The sequence below is a fragment of the Danaus plexippus genome, assembly GCF_018135715.1.
Source record: "Danaus plexippus chromosome 16 unlocalized genomic scaffold, MEX_DaPlex mxdp_23, whole genome shotgun sequence".
Taxonomy (NCBI): Eukaryota; Metazoa; Arthropoda; class Insecta; order Lepidoptera; family Nymphalidae; genus Danaus; species Danaus plexippus.
The window spans coordinates 3,185,279-3,208,576 of NW_026869851.1; the positions used below are offsets into that span (position 1 = coordinate 3,185,279).

At 32.6% G+C, this 23,298-nt stretch overlaps 2 protein-coding genes across 2 annotated transcripts; one reads left to right on the plus strand and one right to left on the minus strand.

Annotated features, from left to right (window-relative positions):
* Nucleotides 1-390: 390 nt before the first annotated feature.
* On the plus strand, nt 391-8,615 carry LOC116771667 (BOS complex subunit ncln). Its single transcript, XM_032663560.2, has 10 exons — nt 391-675; nt 1,128-1,315; nt 1,701-1,887; nt 3,388-3,518; nt 3,789-4,001; nt 4,582-4,803; nt 5,302-5,463; nt 5,854-5,944; nt 6,222-6,351; nt 6,761-8,615. Exons 1-10 carry the CDS (start codon nt 501-503, stop codon nt 6,900-6,902), a joined length of 1,641 nt encoding a protein of 546 aa, XP_032519451.2. The 5' UTR covers nt 391-500; the 3' UTR covers nt 6,903-8,615.
* Nucleotides 8,608-20,861, minus strand: LOC116771666 (hemocyte protein-glutamine gamma-glutamyltransferase-like). The gene is made up of 15 exons (XM_032663559.2): nt 20,731-20,861; nt 18,986-19,067; nt 18,369-18,499; nt 17,907-18,025; nt 15,191-15,323; nt 14,689-14,872; nt 13,313-13,530; nt 12,231-12,437; nt 11,514-11,733; nt 10,906-11,064; nt 10,418-10,538; nt 10,136-10,244; nt 9,726-9,886; nt 9,159-9,350; nt 8,608-8,909 (listed from the first exon to the last, which is right to left on the minus strand). The coding sequence occupies exons 2-15, from the start codon at nt 19,054-19,056 to the stop codon at nt 8,817-8,819; spliced, it is 2,118 nt and encodes a 705-aa protein (XP_032519450.2). The 5' UTR covers nt 19,057-19,067; nt 20,731-20,861; the 3' UTR covers nt 8,608-8,816.
* Nucleotides 20,862-23,298: the final 2,437 nt, after the last annotated feature.

A 23,298-nucleotide genomic window follows, 5' to 3' on the forward strand; every position in this document is an offset into this window, starting at 1 on the left:
ATCAATGATTCAAATATTGACAACCATTATTTTGGTTATTTGTATATATTATGTACTCGATAAGTACTCCTAAAAGTAAAATGAAACTAAAATTAACACATAGACAACTTGTTTCTACTTGTTTTCTCATTATCATTCACATTTTCCAAGTGTTAAGTTTTTTCATGATGTTTTAAAACTAAACAACATTTATCAGTTAATACAATTATAATACAAATAATAGATAAATTGTGGTAGGATATAAATTCACAATTATATATATATATATATATATATATTGAAATTCTAATTGCAATAGAGTGTTTGTTGAATGATCACGAATATTAAATGTGTGAAAAGAAACGTTAACCATAGACAACATTTTTTTCTCTGTTAACTGTTAAGTCACGCCAATGTCATTGACCGAGTTATCACACGTAAGGATTCGTTAAATGGGATTGTGTTATTATAATTGATTTTTAGTTAATTACGTTAAGAAGATATCACAAACAGTTGTTAAGATGTGGCTCGACCAGGCGGACGGTTTCGCGGAGATATTTAAAGGCTATTTGCCTTACTATTTACTCGTAGTTTTTCCTATTTTTATTATAATGTCCCCTGTGAACCCTGTTGCCGCATCCCATGAATTTTCAGTATACAGAATGCAACAATATGATCTACACAATGTTCCCCACGGTAAGCTACTCAGAAGGACTTGAAGTTAATTTATTAATTTAAAGATCTAGATCATTTTGAGGTTATAAGAACTTATTGAATTCTAAGTAGACAGGTGTCTTATCTCTATGTTCCAATTTTTTTAAATACTAGCTCAAAACATATTTGCTCTTCTTGATAATATAATCTACCTGTACTCAGTATTTTATTTAATATGTTGCTTACAGGCAAGAGAAAAAACAATTAATGGGGCCAATTAGTAAATCTTTAATCCTACTTTTGAATATTAAAATTTTTTTTAGTTATCAACGATGTTACTTAAAATAACTAGGTGGTTATTAAAAATAAATAATGTTTCACTGTTTATAAACTTAAACAATTACTTAATCAATTAATTTGAAATATTGACAACCTGCAATAAATATTAAGTCATATTTTCTATGAATATATTGTTATATATGCAATTTATGTAGGTTGCCGAAGCTCCAGTTTCAACTTGGAAGGCCGTTCCTTGAGCTCATGGGGAACCTCTCGTCATTGCATTGTCGCACGCCTTCAAGATATCTCAGTGGACCAGTTTGTAGAAACAAGAAATAAGGCTGGTGCCCTTGTATTGGTCTTACCAAAGAACGTCACTTTACTCACTGATGAAGAAAAAGAGGTAGGTCCGGTGTTAAGTAGGTTTCTTAATTTATATGCATTTTGTAATGTTTTCGTTATGCCAAAAAAAGTATAGAATATATAGTATACAAGCTTCATATACATTTATATTTACTAGGGGTTCCTGAACTATTGTCTACTGCCAGCTTAGAGAATAAATTATTTTTGTGCACCTCCATTTTTTTGCCTTCCGTAAAACCATATGAATTATTCTTCCTAAATGATATTACAAATCACCCGCCGGCCAGGCAAATATAAAAATAACATAGAAAATGTCTTAAAAAGACTAAAAAGGAATTATTTATTTCTTTAATTATATAATAATTGTAATATAAATTAAATAACATCTCATTATTTCGAAGACCTGATAGTCACCAATTTTCCAGCACATGACACTCCTAGAGATGGCAATGATGCAGCAAGAGATCAACATTCCCGTGTACTTTGCAAACTGGTCACCGGAGTTTGAAGACATCATCGCCGATCTCCAACATAGCTTCATCACCGATGATAAATCCGGAACGGCTTTAGAGGCCATGTTCAATACCGTGTCCTCAAACGGATATCAGATAGGTGAGTGACTGTGTTTATCCTTAGGACGCGTTTGTATTCTCATACTCAATACTCACAGTTTATGTTTTTCTTCATATAATCAGTCATGTAGCAAAGTCAATGAAAAACAGAGAACTAAAGTATTTCGTTTCATTAATTTAAATTGTTGTAGAAATTTTATTTAAATGAATTTCTGTAATATACACATAGCTTTAACTGTATGTCTGTCTGCTATGAATTTTAAACAGTAAGTATTATGGCCACAGATTTAAAATGAACTGCGACATTGCGAAAAATCCCTAACAATACAAAATTAAAGATATTTATTCGACGATAGATAATTATACGATAAAATTCTCGCGTCACAATGTTCGTTCCCGCACTCCTCCGAAACGGCTTGACCGATACTCATGAAATTTTGTGAGCGTATTGAGTAGGTCTGAGAGTCGGCCAACATCTATTTTTCATACCCCTTAGTGATAAGGGTTGTTCACCCTTAAACTTTTTTTAAATTTTTTAACGAAATTTTTTGTTTTTATTTTTTTATAATGCGGCATCAAAAATACATACAACCCTAAATTTCTGCTTTTTTATCACAAACCCCTACTTTTTTATATATATGTAAACACAGTACGAGTGTATGTTTGTTTCGGCTAACATCTAAAATGGCTGAACCGCGTTTAACGGGACTTATTGGCAGGTAGCTGATGCAATAAAAAGTAACTTAGGGAGGCAGGGCGTATACGGGGCCTTAAAGTTTTGTCATAGTTTCTTACTATTTTTCTTACGCAGACATAGTCGCGGGTAACAGCTAGTATATATGTAAAAAATCTCTCGTACAATAGCATAGGAACAATCTCCATACATAGTTATATTCACATAATACGATAGTACAAATATAGCAACAGTTGAACAAAATAGATGTTCATAAATAGTAAAGTTATAAATAGTTGTCCGTAGTGAATCAAACAGTACATCAGAACGGGGGCTTTAATATTAATAACCGGTATAAAATACAAAATAAACAACTTGTCTGTTGGTACAACAGCATTACGTTAACTAATCGAGTATCTCATTTGTTGCTCGATAAACATATTTTATTCCCTGTCTTTTCTTGGTTACGTGTTTTTAAGTCCCATAAATCAGGTTACCTTAGAAATTTCTGTATGATGCCTTAATGGTCGTGGCACACATTTTATTGTAATATATAATTTGAATATACATAACTTAAGTAATCTATTAATATGCGTTTGATCCTAAAAGTCACAGCTCCAGGGTTGTAACACATCATCAAATTTATTATGCAACTGTTACAGATGAGGTTTTTATGAATAAGTGTTAACCCTAATCAATTTTTTTTTCAAATTTAGAAATTCTTTCATATATGTAACTTATTTTTAAAGTCTAATAAATACATGGAGTATAATATATTTTTTATTCCATGATTGTCGGTTTGTCTTCAAAGACTAAACATACGGTTCCATCATCCCGACTATTGATGAGTTTTAATATAAATTCCAGTCGTATCAACGTCGTCGCCTCACAAGCTGGAATCCAAGCCGGTCACTCTTCACGGCAAGCTGTTTGGCCGAGCTGGGAACACTCAGACCATAGTCATAGCAGCTCACTACGACGCCAACAGCTTAGTGCCGGTATGTGTTATCTTTATTTTAAATAGTTTTTATTTTGTATTTTCTTTGTCTTTATTATATTACTAATAATCATAATATTTTTATGTTTCTCCTTATATTTACACTGACATAGACACTTTGACACTCAATTATTAAATTTTGAACTGTCTATGGTATTTAATATTACAATATATAAATATAAATTTCTGATCTAAATTATAAGTTATCAGTCAAAACCATAGTTTATTAGTTGGTAAAATAATGTATCTTTTTAATGTTAATATCTTCCAGGAGTTGTCAACCGGTGCTGATTCCAACGCGTCCGGCGTCGCGGCTCTGTTAGAGTTGGCGCGAATCTTCTCTCGCCTCTATTCGGTCAGCTCTGACAGAGGCGGCCCTTCGATATTGTTCGTCCTAACCTCTACCGGACACTCTCTCAACTATTTCTCTACTAAGAAGTGGCTCGAAGAACAGTTGGATTCGACTGATGCGACTCTCTTACAGGTTATAAATATATATATATATATATATATTAATTCATTGTTTTTGTGCTATATTAAAATCTAGATAAATTTGCAACGCTTTATGTTAACAAGAACCGTAAACAACGGCATCGTTATAAAGCCCCTTACTATGAAAATTAACAATTCAATAGAAATGTTTAAGTATTCCAAGCAGCTTCAAACAAGAAAAAATATATACTAACTATATGTATAGCCTGGAAAGCTTCGCAGCTCAGGATAGGGGGATTTGTTACAAATATATATAATAAATTAATATCCAAAATGCTTCATAGATTAAAAAAATATACTGGTATTAGGTGAGCATAAATAAGATCAGAGTTTTTGTTGTCTGTACTTTTAATTGTGGGGATGGTTAATGTCACGTTAAATGATTTCATCTCAGTGAGATCTAACTCCGAGCACTCGGTTGAACTAAACTAATGTAATAGGACGTGCTACGAGCTAATTTATAATTTTTTAACAGTGATGTTTAATGTTTCGTTAAGGTGGTGGGTAGTCTTAAAAATAATATAATAAACGCTTGGCAATCCGATAATATGAGTTTTTTTTTTTATTTCCAGGACGTGTCGTTCATCATGTGTCTGGACTCTATATCATCTGGGCCTCTGTCAATGCACGTGTCGAAGCCTCCCAAGCCGTGGACGCCGGCCAACTCCATAAAGTCCCGGCTTCGAGTCCCGGTCGTTCATAAGAAGATCAATTTGGCCGACGAGACCCTCGCCTGGCATCACGAGAGGTTCAGCATCAAGCGCATGACGGCCTTCACCGTTAGCTCGCTGCAGGTGGGGCTCGCCGAGACTATGACCTTTGACCACGACCTTTGATATATTCCCATATCGTACTCCATACCACAAGTCCTCATTATCAAACGAAGCACGGTTCAGCAGTGTTGCCATTCATAATTTTGACAAAATAGTCTATAGTGCTAGGTTTGGGAACGAAAATTTAGTAGTATGATTATATAGAGTATTTCAATTATATCACTGGCTTGTATAAAAAATAAAGTATATATACTTTTTGGTACGATTTCACGGATATCTGTGGTAGTTTTAATCTTTACTGATACTTAAATTTTTTTTTTCAAGTATAAATGTCATTAAGTCGCAATGTATCCATGTGTATTGTTAAAAATTCGTAGGGTGTGCACAGAAACTAACAGAAACAAGTACTTAATCAATATATAATTTATATTATAATAATATGTTGCCAAATGTTCTAAACGTGGAATATATTTGAGCTTTTTATGACTCATATAAACATTCCACCGACCATATTTTCAGAGTCACAGGGATCCATCTCGCAGCTCAATCCTGGACACTGCCAGTGAGGGCTCACTGAACACCCTGTATACAAACGTGGTGGAAATATCCCGGGCCCTCGCCTCCCACGTGTACAACCTGACAGACGAACACATTCAAACGCATCTATACGACGAGGCCCTGGTGAGATGTGAACTATATCATCTTGGTAATATTCAAAGTTGACGCATCGTTTACATGTGTACTTGTAACCTCATTTACACCGAATGGTTGTGTATATAAAAACAAATAATTTATATTAATAAGAGATGCCTAAAACACTTCTTACTCCATTAACAACACTCCCCCGATGGTTGAATCAAAATCGATTCAGCCGTTTAAGAGATTATCCGGAACAAACAGAAGGATAGACATCGTACCATGTATGAAAGGCGTGCATATAATACGTCGTTATTCCAATATAACAAACAAAATCCACTTTGTTTTATTTCTATAGATATCAACATGAAGTCTCTGAAACACATTTTTTTCAATACTAATGACGTAATCAATAATCATTTGTTAATTATACAGGGTGTTGACATGGAATCCATCAAGCTGTGGTACAACTATTTGTCCTCTCAGCCGCGAGCGCCTCACATCGTCACGACCAGTCAGAACGGAGGCATGTAACATATACATATAACTCTGCTCTATAATATTCAAGTTAATTCACAAATAATTTGCGATACCTAGTTACTAATGATAGCATTTTATTAATGTTTAAATAATACAAAGATTGTAAGCTTGTATTAAACTAAATATGTGAAGAGATATGTCCTTCATATATTTAGTATGTGAACATTTTACCAAATTTTATGTATATATATATGTGTTCTGTGGGTTAGCAACAGCTTCTGTAGGCTTTAATTGTTATAATATTCTATGACTCTCATACCCAGGTGTGACCGGAGCCTTAGAGCGAGCGTTGGCGAAGTACGTGGAGGTGTCCGTCAGTGTGCACGCGACCGACCGCCGTGAGCCCGAACACGCGCTCTACGGACCCACCAGGGCGCTGTTATATGTATACAGGTATAGTTATATATATATATTAGGTTGAGACTTCGCTCCCCCCCGCCCCTAATTTTTTTCTATTGTATTAATACAAAAATTGCATAAATAGATATCCCAAGTTACTCATTAGTTACACCATTGGTTTTTCCGTCTTAGAGAATAACCTGAACAGACAGACAAACAGTTAAAAAATATATGATCATGTGTATTGTTGACACATACACGCATTTACTACTGCGGTTACTCCGATACCACAACCAGACGACAATACTTTTGTATATATATTTATAGTTAATTTACAAAGTAAGTAGTTTATATTATATGAAACGAATTTATGAAGTACAAAATGTGCCAAGTGGCTCCATCTAGTGGTTTAGTTATGAAGTCAAATGTCTGTGTTCATTTTTAACCTGTTGATTTCTTCCAGTGTGAAACCCGCTGTATTCGACCTTATCCTGACCCTAGCGATCGTGGCGTACCTCACAGTTTTGTATTTCGCTATGCAAGTGTTCCCACGTTTCTATGAAGAATACGCGAAAATAGTGACAGGGAAAGCCAAGGTTCATTAAATATCAACCCTAACATATACAAAATAAAATTCATAATCGCGTGTGTACAACGTGCGACACAAATATCAATGTAATGTACGTCGTAATATCATATTACCGACAAATCCGAGTTGTACGCTGTACAAACAAATCGTCGCCCTAGATGTTATATAATATTTAATAAATATATATTTAGCTTATGTACAATGTGCGACGCTCTTTAAATCTGTATGAAATAGTTTTTTAAAGTACAATTAGTGATTGAAAAACCAAACGCATGTTGTACATTGTATCTAAGCGAGTGAACAAATGAGAATTAGTTTATAAATCTGAAGCATTGTAATTTGTACTTTATATACAAGACATAGATGTCATATTAGAAGCGCTTGGTGTATAAGGTTTATTTATTTAAATTATATAATGTGTAAGCAGACGGTGTATTGTAATGGTTGTTAAAATTATTTTATCTTATTACACAAAATATTTTAAAACAAATCTCATATAACTAATTTAACAGATTATATATCTGAGCGTTTACAAAAACTTTATATTCAATCAAAACAATATTTATTATCTATATACAAGGTTATGGAAGAGAAACAAAATGGCGACCTGTGATTGACTCATGCTGAGCCATCGTGTACCAATAAGTATATAAATTGTCCCTCAACTAATATCTGATCATTTTCCGTTGTTACATTTCGACTATTCTATATACATTGTAAATGAAAAAAAAGACATTAATTTTTTTTTTTATTAATTTTAAAACATAATTTTTAACATACGCCCTTTATTTCGACTCGTGATAAATGTTTATGAACATGTCCAATAAATACCTGTTACATACATATAAGTGAATTTTAACAACACAGAGAGTATTGTTATTAAGATAAATATGGATTATATGCAAGAAATATTAACGATGTTAACTGCTATGTAATATATATATGGTATTCCGAACATAGCACAGAACATATATAAACATATATATATATATACACCCACACACACATTGGTGTCCGGACGTCCCACAGTTCCTTATAAATGTATTGAATAAATACAGTTGAAGCAATAAAATCATATCATTAAGAAATATTGTGTGAGCGACAACGAAACACGATAAACTACGTAAACAAAACTTAAAACTCGATACATTTTTAACGGCATTTTATAATCGAACGATGCTATTTAATTTATGTTTACAGAATTTATCTCGTCTCGTTGTCATTCTACACATATTAAGTTTTAACAAGTTTATATTCCGTATCAAACACTGAGTTACCCTTTGTGCTGTATTGAATCATTTTCAGTACAAATGCCTTATTTTATACACACATCTCCATCAGTTCACGTTTTGTGTGATGCGAGTCGCACGTTATTCTCGTGCTGTGTTTTACCTCTTAGTAAATACAACGATCGTTTTAGTCCTGACTAGTTGTTCTTGTGTTAATTCTAGAGCCGTTACGGAAGGATCGATTTTTTTTTTTATCTATTTAATTATTTATCTCCGGTGGATCGTTCCGTTCCCGGAAGCTTTTTTTTTTCGTATTATCTGTTTTAAGTCATGATTACATTATTTTTTTTGTTGTTACGAATGTGTTATTAGTTTTAAGATGTAAATTTTAAGATCGGGTTAAAATGTTTGTTAGGTAGCAGTAGGAACAAACATGTTGTGATTGTAAGAGAAAATGTAGGTACATGCATGGATTTGAATAAAAGTTTTCGGTTGCTAAATAGTTTTTTTTATTTATATTACATTACAGCTGCCGACTTGACGCCATTTTTTTTTTGACAAAAATATAATTTCAAATAGAAATATCGTAATATATAGCCGTCTCTCTCATTATATAAGCTCATACATCGGCATTATCTTGTTATCTGAGTGTATGCTGCGTGGTGCTTAGTTAAATTAGGTCTTGATTATTTGTTCTCAGTTCATCCCTCGAACACCTCGACGCTGGCCGCTCCGTTGATGTCCTTGAGCTCGTTGGATCTGTACGTCGCCACGATGTTGATCTTGCCAAGTTTCTGATAATAAACATTTAAGTTATTGAAATGAAGAATAACATGACGGTAGGCTGGCAAAACTGAAGTGGTGCCTAGGATATATGTTATCTGTTATACATAACGCGATCGAACAATATAGTCGCTTAATGCTTTCCAACGCAAAAAGAATTTAATAGGTAGGCTTTAAACTGAGTGTTTGTGAGTGTGCCAACTTAAAAAACGTCAACGTTTATCATACAACTGCAGTAGTGTCGTGGGAAGCGTACTCACATTCGGTAGTACTGGTAGTTCCACCGAGACCAGTTCGTGTGGGGGGACATCCGGTGCAGCGAGACGGACCGAGCGACCGGAGACGCCTGATGACGTCACGCGGAACTCTCCTCCTGACAGAGGACGGTCCAGGGGGTTCACGAACGACAGAGAGGCGGCGGTGGGCTGGTTGATGATCAGGTCCTCGTTGAACTGGAATACATTCAAGATCATGGAATAGCTATTTTTACCGATTGTGGACGATTATATTAACCGATACGTTTCTTCATTTGGAATAATTTTTCTGAGAAGTTAATTTTCTGATTTCTCCAGAAACATCTCATACCAGATCCAGTACAACACTTTTATATTGGGATCATTCTGGAAGTGTTGCTTGGTAAATTTATCGAGATCCCAATAACTGAATCATATACACATTTGCATATAAACCCAACTAAATGTGTGATCCTGCACTACTTCGGATGAGGTATAATATATTAAAGTTATATAGTTAAAAACACGCACAATCACTACAATTCATAAGCAAATATTGTGTTGCATCTAAGGTTTTGGATGTGACGTGCATACCTTGATACTGATGTTGGGTTTGAGGATCTGGAAGTCGTCGTCGTCGGCCCAGGACTGTTTGGTCTCGTCAACGATGGCCATAGCCGATATCTTCATGTTGCAGTACTCCACCAGCTTAGGAAGATACTCGTCCGCTTGAACGTGGATACTTATCTCTTCGTCTGTTAATAGTAATTGTATTGTTTAATGAAAACTCAATTTTTGAGGACGGAAGTGTGTTGCGATATTTATATTATGTTGTCTTTTTCTGTAGTAAATTCCGCCATGAAAGATTTTACGAAATTAATATAAGCTTCTGGAGGTAAATCTTTAATCAATATTTTTGTTATCCAAACTATCACTTATTATATTCTTACTAAACATACTTATCTATTTTTGATTGATAGTGACAGTTAAAACAAGACCCTTACGTTTTTGAGGGCCAACGAAAAGTTTTCCTTCGATTTTCTTAACAACGTCCGACTTCACTCCGTTGTAGAAGACGCTGGTCGCCGATAGAGCCGCTTTAATGTTACGACCCTGGACGGTTGAAATAACACAAGTTGTGAGAAATGAGACGTCCAATTTAACAAGATAATTTATAAAAACAAATCTTTAATAACGTATTGCATTTTTATGTACTATTAATTTGAACTGAAATAAAGTTGCTCAAGATTAAAGTGTATTTAATTCGTTAGTAAGTATTTTCTTACTTCATCTGAATTATTATCAATGTCCACAATGACCCTGAACTCTTTGCCGATGGTCACCGTGTCTATGTCGCGCAACTTGAATGACACGTCGTTGGACAGGTTAGCGGCCACTGCGTAGTATCTGAATACACAAAAATAACATGTTTTGTTTGAAATTTATCTTTTATTAAACAAAATTTAATGTGGCCCTTTTTGGCAGAGAAAATGGCACTGTTAGAAACCTTTTAAGCTGTAGCAGATAATACAGAAAGTGATTTATGGGCGATTGTGTCTTAATTGGAATATCTTTTATCATATACCAAACGTCGAATTATGAAGTAAAACGCACAGTAATATCCCGAAACCTTAGTTATATTAACTTAATATATTTATAGCTGAAGCTAATTTACCAAGTGCATGAAGTGGGGTTCTAATCTCGTTCCCGTAATGAGGCTTACTGATAAAAGACAAAATTAATTCTTATATAACCTTTCAGTTTGTTACTTTACCGTTTCGCTCTCTCGGAGTATCGTACACCGTTCATGAGGGCCAATCTCTCGGAGGCTGTGCCTTCGCGGTGTTTGTATTGAACGGTGATGTCGTCACGATCAGCGTCTCCTAGCGGGTCGAACACGTACGGTTTCTTTGTCAGCACCATGCGGCCGATGCTGAGGAAGAAACATCACATACGATTCAAGGAAGAACTTACTCGGTTGTCGAGATACATGGACGATATGGGAATATGGAGAAAGAGTTAGATTAATATGATCGTTGTGTCAACTCCTTTGTACTATCACGAATCACAAATACTATATATAGGAAGCTAGATAAATTAAAATCTTACAATAAGTCAACATATTCATAAAATATTTCTATACGAAAACATATAAAAAGAAGTATTTATTTATGTCAAAAATTCTGTTCACGAATTGTTTTATGTTAAGAAACAATTGGTATCCGCTTTGAGCTTTACAGTTAAGCGTATTTCGTGATACTTCAATAATTTATTTTAATTAATTTATATTAGATTCATTATATAGTTTCAATCTATCGTCAACGGCACAGATAATTAAGAATATAATGGCGTTATTAGACAGTAAGAATGAAGATCACTCACTGATAATTGTTGGTGTCGACCACAGAGAAGCCACTTTCCGATTGAGGGTCGTGTCTCCACCTCATGAGGTCCGCGTTCACTGAAGCTAACATGAACTCGACGTCGTAGCTGATACCTATGACTCCTTGCTTAATAGCCTCTAGCGGCGCCGGGCCGCATTGATACATGCCTTGAGAGGTTTCTTGGGGAGTAGCATCGATTGCTTGCCAACCTCCGTAACCTGGGATATAATATATATTATATGTATAGCTATATGGGTATATATATATATATATATATATATATATGTATGTATTCTCTGCATTATATTATTATAAAAACGTGTAAAAAGATAATAGTGAAGTTTAAATGTTGTTTCCATGCATTTTCAGAGAAGCAATTTATATATTTTAAAATAACTAATTACGATATCTGATATACATAGAAACATAACATTTAATAAACAAATAAATTCATTAAAGTCGTAGATAAAATTTTAAATTTCATTAAAATAACACTGATATCCAAATTTTTCGAATATACTCATTTAAATCAAAACAAGCTTTGAGGATACTACGCGTTTTTATTGCTTGGTAACCACATTATCATATTGGTTTCTGAAGTTACAATATAATAATAAAAACTCGAAGTGTCCTAAAAGCTTAGTTTGATTCATTCAGTTATACATAATAGGTACTCGTAAATTCGACATAAAACAAGGCGAGTCATCGGTCTCACCTGGTGGGAGATCAGGTCGTGCCATCCAGACGTCATTCCAGACGTGGTAATTCCAGATGGAGTCGGCTCCTTGAGGGTTGTTAGGGTCTATGTCCAGCTCTTCCATGGTCTCTGTGTAGTACTTGTCCACTGTGAGCGAGCTGTTCGCGTCGTGAGCAGACACCAGGTTAGAGACAACCCTGGACGGCAACCCTAGCGCTCGGCACACTAACATAATATAAAGGTTATATAAATAAGATTTCAATCCATCTAAAAGTGGGAAAAACTCAATAAAAAAAAAACTTTTAATATTTTCTGTTAGTGTAATGTTTATTTTTTATATATGAATTAGTTTATTAAATTAATATCTGTTTTAAAACACTATAATCCTCGAGTACTGTAAATTATCTGTCAGAGATTTTATTGCATGAATTAATATCTGTCGTCTTTAATGACTGCCTGCGCTGCTCGTCTTATCCGGTTTAATAAATGTTATATTTCCTTCCCCATATGAGATTAATTATCCCCCTTTTTAATATACCATCGATTTAAATATAAATAGTTTTTTTTTTATTAACATTTCAATTCTTACAACTAAATGATTCCATCAAAGACATCTGTAGATATATCTGTCAAAGTCATATCGTTTGGCACGTATCAATTGACATTTAATTCGTTTCAATCTAAGTGCTGCGGTGACTGCTGATAATCGAATTAAACAAGTAAATGCGGTAATAAGCGAAGCATCCAGGATTCAGATGTTACGATTATATTATATTTGTATGAGACACACGTAGTAAATGTCAGCGGCCGTTTGATGAGATGCCTTTTGTGTCATATGACGATCACGAAGCATTTAGAGTATGTGCAGATCAGATTACTACATGTTTACAGTTAGTACGCAAAACTAAACACCGATAGTTTGATAGTTATTCATTCTTATTACTGTATTATCGTATTATCGTGTCATCGTTGAAGTATTTTAAGATTAATTTTAAGATTTTAAGATTAACCTAAATGTTTGCAATCATATAGTTTTTAATATGACCAGAAAAAGAAAGTGGTCCTCATGAAGTGACATGAAATACGATCAATGATCTCACCGGTAGTGACGACTCCCGCGAAGACCCAGCACTGCCCGTACATGACCGGCGCCTGCGTCTCCAGGTACTGGGCAAGGATGTCCACGGAGCCTGTCCAGTCTGCTGGCGCGGTGCCGTCCTCGTATTCACCATCCCAACGACCCACCAGAACCCCGTCGTCATCATTAGAGTTCACGATACGAGAGAGAACGCGGCTCATCTTGATTGGATCACCACGCCTGGTTTACGATGGAAAGAGTTACATTTGAGAAATATGAGCTAATTTACGGAAACTTACGCTATATTTGAGAAAAATGCGCTAATGTTGTGAAAATGTGCTATTCTGTTACAGCATGGTCCATGTATAACGAAATTTTTGCATATCCATAAACATAAAGCAGGTTTATACAGAAACGATTGCAACATATTAATAGTATTGCCGCCAAAGAATAAATTTATGGAGAAATTCAAGTGTCATTCGAAGCAAGTCATATATAACTAAATATTTATTTAACGAACCCGATGTCCGTTGACATGAGATAATAACATTTTGAAATGAGTTTAAAAGTCTGATTTTTTTTTAACTTGATAATGAGAGTCGTAAAATATTATATGAGTTATATCATGCTGTGGGGTCAAAAGGTCATAGTAAATTGTCCCTCAATAATTACGTTAATCTATAATTATGTAAATACAGCCCCGGTCACCTTACAAACAGTTTACATTCAAATCGCCGAATTATATGTTCCAGTCCGCCGCGATAAGATGCAGGCGTGATATATTTTGGGGCTGATTATGTTTAAATATCATGATTAAAGATCACTTTTGTTTTTGACGGGTGCAAAAAATTATTGGTCCTATATTATAGTCCTAAAGTCGAACGCAAAGCTTCTTTTAGTTATGCTCAAAGAAGCATTACTGATATTTAAATATATTCTTAATTTAATCCATCACTTATCTGTGATTTTGATACCTCCAAAAAGACACCCACAAGATTATCAGTAGTCAATTTGATAAATCGAAATGTTTGAAGTGGGCGCAGCGTGCGGGACGCTATACCGGGGACTCATGTCATTAATTCGCGGAGTTATATCTCAACAATGGAATGTCCCATCGAGAAGGCTTTTTTTTCGATAGCAAAGTTATTTGGGGTTGCTTGTATCAAAAAAAAATTAGATTGAACCACCAATTTAAATTTTAAGGCCGGAAAACGAACCCATGAACCTATGTCAAAAAAACGGTACAGCACCGAAACGCTGAGGTCGCTACACGCAACTTATACCGAGAGTTTTTTTCGAGTAAAGCGAGAACAAAACGCGAAGGTGCATCTCCCAAGTTCTAGTCCAAACATTAGTCTGGTGGAAGATGTCTGTTGATGTTAGTAAATAGTCGCTCACTGGTGGAAAGGTAGTCCAGCCTGATCCAACATAAACATGACAGATGGCAGCACTACGGCGTCGAACTGCCCGTAGAACCACGGCTTCCCACGAGTGGTTTTGATCGGTCCCACCCACACCTTGCCCACGTCGTTCATCACATATTCCTGTAGTAACTCACACTCCTCCATATACGTCTGGTCATCTAGGAAGAATAAAATTCGCTGCGTCATTTATCAAGACTTAGGTTTTTCCTCATGTATTACATTATCAGATATACATGGCGTGATTGGTGGAATGAGTTCGTTGTTGCTGTTAACATCTGAGATGTAGGTATACAAAAGAAGCCTTTACATATTATAGGAAGTAGCTAAACATTTGGTATTTGAATCAAATATTCACAACTACTACACTCCTGTCTCCTTGGGCAGGTTATCAGACAGTTGAATTATAAAATGTTGACGAAATATACACTTTTTTACAGCATTTTATTTTAATTTTATAGTTATTAACACAAACTAACCAGGGTTCCACGGGTTGAAGAGTATGTAGAGATCGTTCTCATAGTCAAATATTTCTCTCGCTGGTGAACCCTTTAGTCTGGTCACAACTCGAAGCGCCCAGTTACCAACGGGCAATGTCACTGGGGTTGATACCTAGAAAAAATCACATATTGTCATGGTTTAAATTACAACAAAAACCTTAAACATAAATACGTTGTTCATTATCACGTCAAGGAACTATAAAATAAAGGCCGAACTGATGGCAGTTATAGTGGGAAAGCCAAATAAAACAAATTAAATGATTTCGAGACGGAACAAACAGAATGAACAGGCTGTTAGTGAGATAATTTTTAGCGCCTTTGATTTAATTTACATCTATCAACAACAGGAACGACAGTCAAACACGGTCCAGTCGATATAAACACAGGAATCTATACAAAAACGATAATTTTATTTAATACTAATATGATTATTTCTTGACATGAGATGAGATCGCTTCATGACATAATTTCACATGCTAGAACAATACAAATAAACAATAACATATCCTATAAAATGGCGGCCGTGGTAACCTTTGCATGCTGGCAGAATCTTTGTTAATTAATGAGACTTTTTATGATTATTAATTATTCACATGTAATGAATGTTAGTATAACTTCACATCCATAAATATAATTGTTCAATGGAACTGGCTATAATTGTCGTTACGTGTGTGGATGATCTTGACAGAATACAAAGCTGTGATATTAAATAAAAAAATAACAGTTTTGTAATGCGAACGAAATCGTTAATAAGTGTAATTTTAAACCTACAATATGTGAAAAATAGCTTTGCAAAAATCTTTATAATAATCTTTACAAAAATGGTGTTCTTGGAAAGATTACGTGAATATTTGTTAAGGTTATAAGCGACTAAGTAATATATATATATACATGTATTGTATTGAAAACTTTGTAATTTTTCTACGAACACCATTATCGTATTTAATTAATTCAAACAATGAAACCGTCAGTATTCTCTTAATAATGGAAAACTCATACTACTGTCTCACTTCTACGTCTGGGAGATTCTTAATATCTATATTATTTTAATGTCAAATTTAAATATAACTCAAACGGATATCGGAAAATCCTACCTACAAATACTTAATTATAATTCAGATCTCGGAAAACGGATAAGACCTAACCTCGTAGCGACGTTTATCAACATTTATTTTGATTTTTAGACACGCAAAAAACGAGGAAGTCTGTACAATCTAGACGTGTCCAATTAGTTCAAAAGCCACATGTGTACAATTAAATATTTATATTTTATTTTTTTATTGAATCTGAATCAAAGACGAAAAAGTAATGCCTTAAGAGAATATTCTTTAAAAAATCAATCCAAATATTGTTTTCAGTCTCATAAATTAAATTTATTATACATATTTTAAATAAGTAATTAACATAGAACGTTAATTAATTCCTTGCAACAATTCATTCATTCTATTAACACGTAGCCAAAACGTCATATACATTTCGGCTAAAATCAAACAAATTAAGTGCTTGTATTCTAAATACAGCTTTACAAATATGGCAACAAGTTCTATTATTCTAAACATTGGTTTTAATATTGATTAAGTGTCGGTCAATGATAAAGAAGTATTAATATTCTTATAATATATTGTATTCATATTTAAAAGCCTCCCTTAAGCTACCGACGAGTTAAATTTGGCTTAATGAGTGTTATATAATCGTCTAAGAGCATAGACAATAGGCTTTGTTTTAAAACTAGACGTGGACGCCTAATGTCAGGATGACATATGATTTTTTTTTAAGTTTTTTGTTGTTTTTCTCTAGCCTTTCTCAAAAATAAATTTATATTACTAAAATTAAGGTACGTTTGCGATTCTAAAATATACCTAAATAATTTACGTTTTTTCAAAGTGCTTTTGATTACACGATCCTAAAAAACACGACCTTTTCGAAGTTTGTCTAATAATAAAAACATACGTTTATATTATTTGATTGTTATTTATTTTAGATCGGCTGAACGGATTTAAAGGTGTCTTTAAAAATGTGACAAACTTTTTTTTAAATAAAATATATTCGATGATTCATATATTAATGATTCTATATAAAACATTCTCGTGTCATGTCAAAATACCAAATGAAATAGATAGTATTTAAAGGAAACGAATGTGTGAGCAAACGCGAATAGTATTATAAATTAGTAAAAATTACCAATTTAAAATCAAAGGTGACCGAATGACGGACAACATCGTATACTTAATCTACGATTCGGTTTGCGTCTGATTATTATATTATTCGAAGTACCTTTTTTATTGTGAAACGTGACAGGTGACGTTTTTTTTTTTTTTTATTGGAATGTTAAAAAGCACATAACTTAAAATGGAGGACAAATTGTAATACTTAAAGTAATTTATTGTCTCTTAATATTAAAATGTTTTATTTAAAACAAAAACAAAATATTAATACCGTCGATGATGATATTTTAAAATAGAATTTGGCAGCGTATAAAACTGTATCATAAGTTAACTCGGGAACTGTGGTCATGATCGATTTAAGAATGGAATTCTATCACGCTAGTAATAATAAACAAAAACAACTTTTCTACGAATAAGACCTCTTTCTATGAATTTTGTAATTTTTTTGAATTTTTCTATAAATAAATCAACATATTATGTAACTTTTTCACAATATATATATATAAATTTACTTAATATAATATTTTTACCTCAAAGTTCATGTGTATGTCGTCTATGCTGGTGATTTTAGCGCTCCAAGAATATTTGTCTGACACTACATCTCTTCGGAGGAACATGGATCCTTGTGTGTCATGCATCGGTTTGTCGCCTTAACAAAGTTCATTAACATAGACAAATATTAATAATACTTCCTTTTAAGTGTGAAAAAACGTTATATTTATATTAACCATTTGTTTAACATAATATTATAGTGAGCTGTCACCTCGAAAACATAAATAAAAAACAAAATGTTGGTTTTATCTATAGGTGCATAATGTAGAATTAATTTGTTAAGCAAACTATTAAAATGTGTATGAATAAAACAATTATAACATAATGCATATACTTATGAAATTCAATCAAAATTGTATAGAAATTTAGATTTTTTTAATAATTATTTTTCACATTGGCTGTATAAAAAATATCAAAGACAATTCTAATATAGGTCTCACCGAGTGTGAACACAAGTTGCACGGTGTCTTCGTCTTCGACAATGGGTCTATCGAATCTTATGACCCCATTGAAGGGGCTTCCGCGGCGAAGGACCGCTATGGTAGGGACCTCATCGTTCACCACCTCGTATCTATAGTTTTAAAAATGTTATGCGGATGTTTGTTCAACAAAAACTATAAACTAAAAAAATATAACTACTTGTCCAAGTATATATTGCTGTAAATATACGTATGTAATGATCAAATTTCCCCTAAACATATTATATGAAAGTATTATTTATATTTAAATACAAAATAAACTTTCCGATTTAAATAATATCTTGAAGTTTTTCAAAAGAAATTATCATTTTAATGTTGATTAAATTGTATTTATAGGTTCAAATAATTAGTGATAAATAGGACTGCTTTGGATGCTGGGTCTTTCAGCATTATTATTTTCGGGAAAATATGTATTGAGTAAACATTACAAATTTATTTCAATAAGAATACCTACTTGACAAAGAGTTATTTTAATGTATTAGATTCTATAAATGAGTTTATATATTTGTTTGTGTGGGTGTGTGTCGACATATGTGTGTGTACATATGTTACGTATTTTCTCATAATATATAACATACTTGATGGTGTTGTGTGCTTGTGCGTTCTCTCTGGGATAGAAATGAACAACATCCACTTTCAGAGGTTCCATCTTGTTTTTATCTAAAACAAAGAAACATTTTAAATAATACTAACTGACAGACACTTTCATCTCGTCTGCTCGTGATGACGGTTGCTGTAAAGGAACCGAAACGTCAGGAGTATGTAGATGTGAAATAATGGAAAAACGTGTAGTATCCGAAAAACATGGTTTCTTTTTAAATATATATTTAGTCTTCGTATTATATCGATACTAATGTATTCTCGATAATTCTGATTAAATTAACCGTTTCATTCATATAACAATATAATATTAAAAAGATATATTACGTATAATTTTTGCTTTAACTCAATATTATTTATGACTGAGTTATGGCCGTGGAGAAGAAACCATTATTTACTTAGCAACAATTACAGCTTTAAAACATTGACAGCCCGATGAATACCGTTCCGCCGTGTACATTTAAATAAGACGTATAGCTATATGTTTGTTACGGATTATAATATAAAATACTTGTTGGATATAAGTTTAGGATTATTTTTTTTATTTATAGTCTGCGTAAAGGTACTTATTCTTAATCTATTGTTTATAAATATAAGCATATCTGTATATATATTTTTTTTATGTATTATATTATATTTTTAATAATCTAATAACTCAATCCGTGATCCGGCATTCAATAATTTATTCCATTATCCATTAAGTCTAGATGTTTATTATATAGCAGAGGTTATTTTCATATAGTTTTGATTTTTATAATCAACTATCGTCGTTTATATTATACACTATACACAATCTTTTACTTATTTAAATTAAAAATCGTATTTTAATATACAATAATATCTTATAAAAGAATTTCAAATTCCTGAACTGAAAGTTAAGTGCATATTTTAAAATACGTACTTATTTTACTTAGTTATACATCTTCATTCAGTACCTACAACTAAGCAAAATATTCACTTAACTTTCAGTTCAAGAATTTGCAATTCTTTTATAGAACCTTATAAGTTAAAATATGTTCAGTAGAATTTTAAATAGTTTTGATTGTTAATTATTAATAATTCAAATACCAATAATATCTTAAATCACACCTCCTTGTATCCATTAAGTATGTCATGTTGAATTGCAATGACTTTAATGTTTAACTTCCCCCGACTACAGGTTTATGATATTATTTTAAATATAAAACAGCTCTAATCATTTACTTAATTTGTGTTATAAAATACACACTTCACACCACAAGCTTACAGTCAGCCAGAAAGTGGATAAAAAATACAAAACCACACCGACCTCTTTTGTAAAGCTTAAAACTTATTTGCAGTTTATCTTCCGTTACTGGCAACTTTTTAAAGACAAAAAAATAAATAAGGATAGAGCCTGACAATAACAGTATTATTTAATACGCTATATGTGTGTTGTGCTACGAAATACATTTTATTTACATGTTGTATCTTTATTATTTTTAACTAAAAAAGTATATTTAATTTATTAGTCAATTATGTTTGTAATTGAAATCAAACTTTAATAAAAAATAATTACCTATCCGGCCAAACTTAAAAAGATATAACCAAAGAAAAAACAGAACCAGTTAATAATTTGCATACACGATCAACGAAATTTATTATCAAAACGTGTATATGTATGTCTATTTAAATGTAAATTTTGTCTCATACGCGGATTCGTATAATATTTTAATTCTAAAAAAATATATATTTTCTTTATTACCTCTTTGCTGTCACTACACAAAAATCACAGCTCGTCCTGGCTGATGAGACGAAATGCACAATTAAAAAAAACTATTTTAATGTGGAATGGCGCGAATCACACGTTCGACTGAGTAGTCGGAGCCACGCTCGGGGTATATCTACGGATGCGCGTGCGTCTTCACACCCAATAGGGAGACCATGAAATATATTAAATTATGTATTTAATATTTTTTCTTTTACTCGCCGTCTCATTTTTACCCCCATTAATTTGAAAATATTAACATTAAACGACACCAGTAATAATGCTTATATTGAAAGTGTACACAAACTATAAATAGATTAAAAAAGTTTAAGTGTTAAAAAAACGTAATTTCGCAGCTTTTTTTGTTAATGTTGGCGAATAATATTTTTGTTTTTTTATAAACTTTTTATATTTTTAGTTCGGACGTTTGAAAGTCGCTAAATATTTTTTTCGTATATATTTGAAATATATTGATGTTCATTTCTCTTTTACCCAAAAACTACTTATCAGATTTTGATAAATTTTTTCATTCGTGTAGCCCATCAAGTATCAGAATAACATATAATTAATAATTAATCCAAAAATGCCGTGTATTTCCTTACATTAAAGTTATAATATCATGTGTGAAGCCACGTGTCACATACTATATATGACAATGTAACTTAGTAACAATAGCTTCTTTATTTAAGTATCTATATATTATTAATTTTCCCCCGAACCTAATAACATTCAGACGGAGTTAAGGGAATTAACTAGTGAATGGTAATAATCTAATTTTGCGTTGACTAAAACAAACTTTTCTGTGCTTAACGAATGCCATGTTAATGTGCCCCTCCTTTCTAGAGACAAAGGCTTTAAAATAAAGATTGTTGAATAAAAAAAATAATTATGTATTACGTCTCTACAAGCTTTTGAGAGTTGATTCCTTTAAAAACATAAATGTCCTTACAATCCATAAAAAATATCAATTAAAAATTCACAAAAAATATTTTTAATTAATTATGAATTAACTGATAAGTCTTTAGAATATATTAATTTATGGTGAACGCACCAAAAGCCGTGAAATTCACTAGTTCCTATAAATAAATGATGTGTTTGTAATCGCGAGTGTTTCCCAAAGGCCGAGAGATGAGACGCGTCACTGTTACGTAAACAACAAAATATTCAATCATTATAATATATATCGTGTAGTTAAAATTTTATATCATAATCATATCATACAATATATTTCTCTATTCAAAAGACTTTGGTCTCTGGATTTCTATCAGAGGATCTTATTGCATTGACATTTAGATGTCTTGATTTAGGTATAAGCAATTCCCGCGTCGATCCACCAGGCGGTGAGGAGAGTGACCGCTGGTGTTTTAGTGGGTACCATGGGCCCTTCTGGCCCGTGAATCCCACATAAGATCCTCCCTCTCCCCTAGACGGAGGGGTCGGTATAAAACCTTTCCCGGCGTTAACAAAAAAAAAAAGCTATAAGCGATGTATTGCAAGATGGCGTCTAATATTACACGTGACTATTATTTGCGTTTGATTAATTCATTCGAGAAGTACCGTTGTCATGTCAGTATTATTATTTTTTCTTATATGTTATATATTTTAATTTTAATTATATCTTTAACTTAATTTCGCACCTAAAGCTGTATATTGATAACATTATCTTTTCTCTGTAAGAAAAAAAAATAATTGAGAATATTTCGGTTAGCATGAAACTTTATTTATCAATCGACGGTTTTTCCTATATGTTTTATAATTATTATTTTTCTATTTGTTGATAATGGTGACAATCAATAAAATAGTTTTAACTATGTGGACTGCCACATTTTATAGATTTTTTATTATAGATAAGTAAAAATAAATGACGTCAAAACAAAAATACAATGCTAAATAATAAACATGGGACACATGAATGAGAAATACATTAAAGTTTGGTGAAATTAATCTACATCTAGATTGTCTATGTCTATATTTTATAAGATAAAATAATAATTTTAAATAATATATACTGCTTTTTCTAATAAATCAACTATTAATATAAATATGATTTTGGTATCCAGTAAATAGCGGGAATCAAAATGTCATTTGTCATATTTATAAAATAGAAATATTGTTAAAGTCATTTTAATGACGTAACAATTGCTTGTGACAATGACGTTCCAGGAATAATGAATCCATGTCACGTCATTGAGTGGTCAGTGCGAAGGTCCCTTTCAATGGGTACGTGACATTGAACACAGCGTCACTGTTGTGACGTTGCTGGGCGATGACATTACATGACCTTGATCTATGACTCTGAATTTTTTAAGATGCTGTAATTATGACATATAATCTTTTAGAAACTTTGTATATATAATTAATTTTGATAATAATATCAGTTCAACATTGTCGTTGTTAGGTTATAAGGTTTATAATAATTATATTTGGGTACTAGCCAATTGATAGTGAAATTTTAGTCAGTCTATAAGTGATGTAAGTTCCCTCTTCACTATTTATAGCCTTCGACAGTTAGTAATTACGAGTGATATCTATATTATTCTCGCTGTTTGAGTCATTCCAATCTTC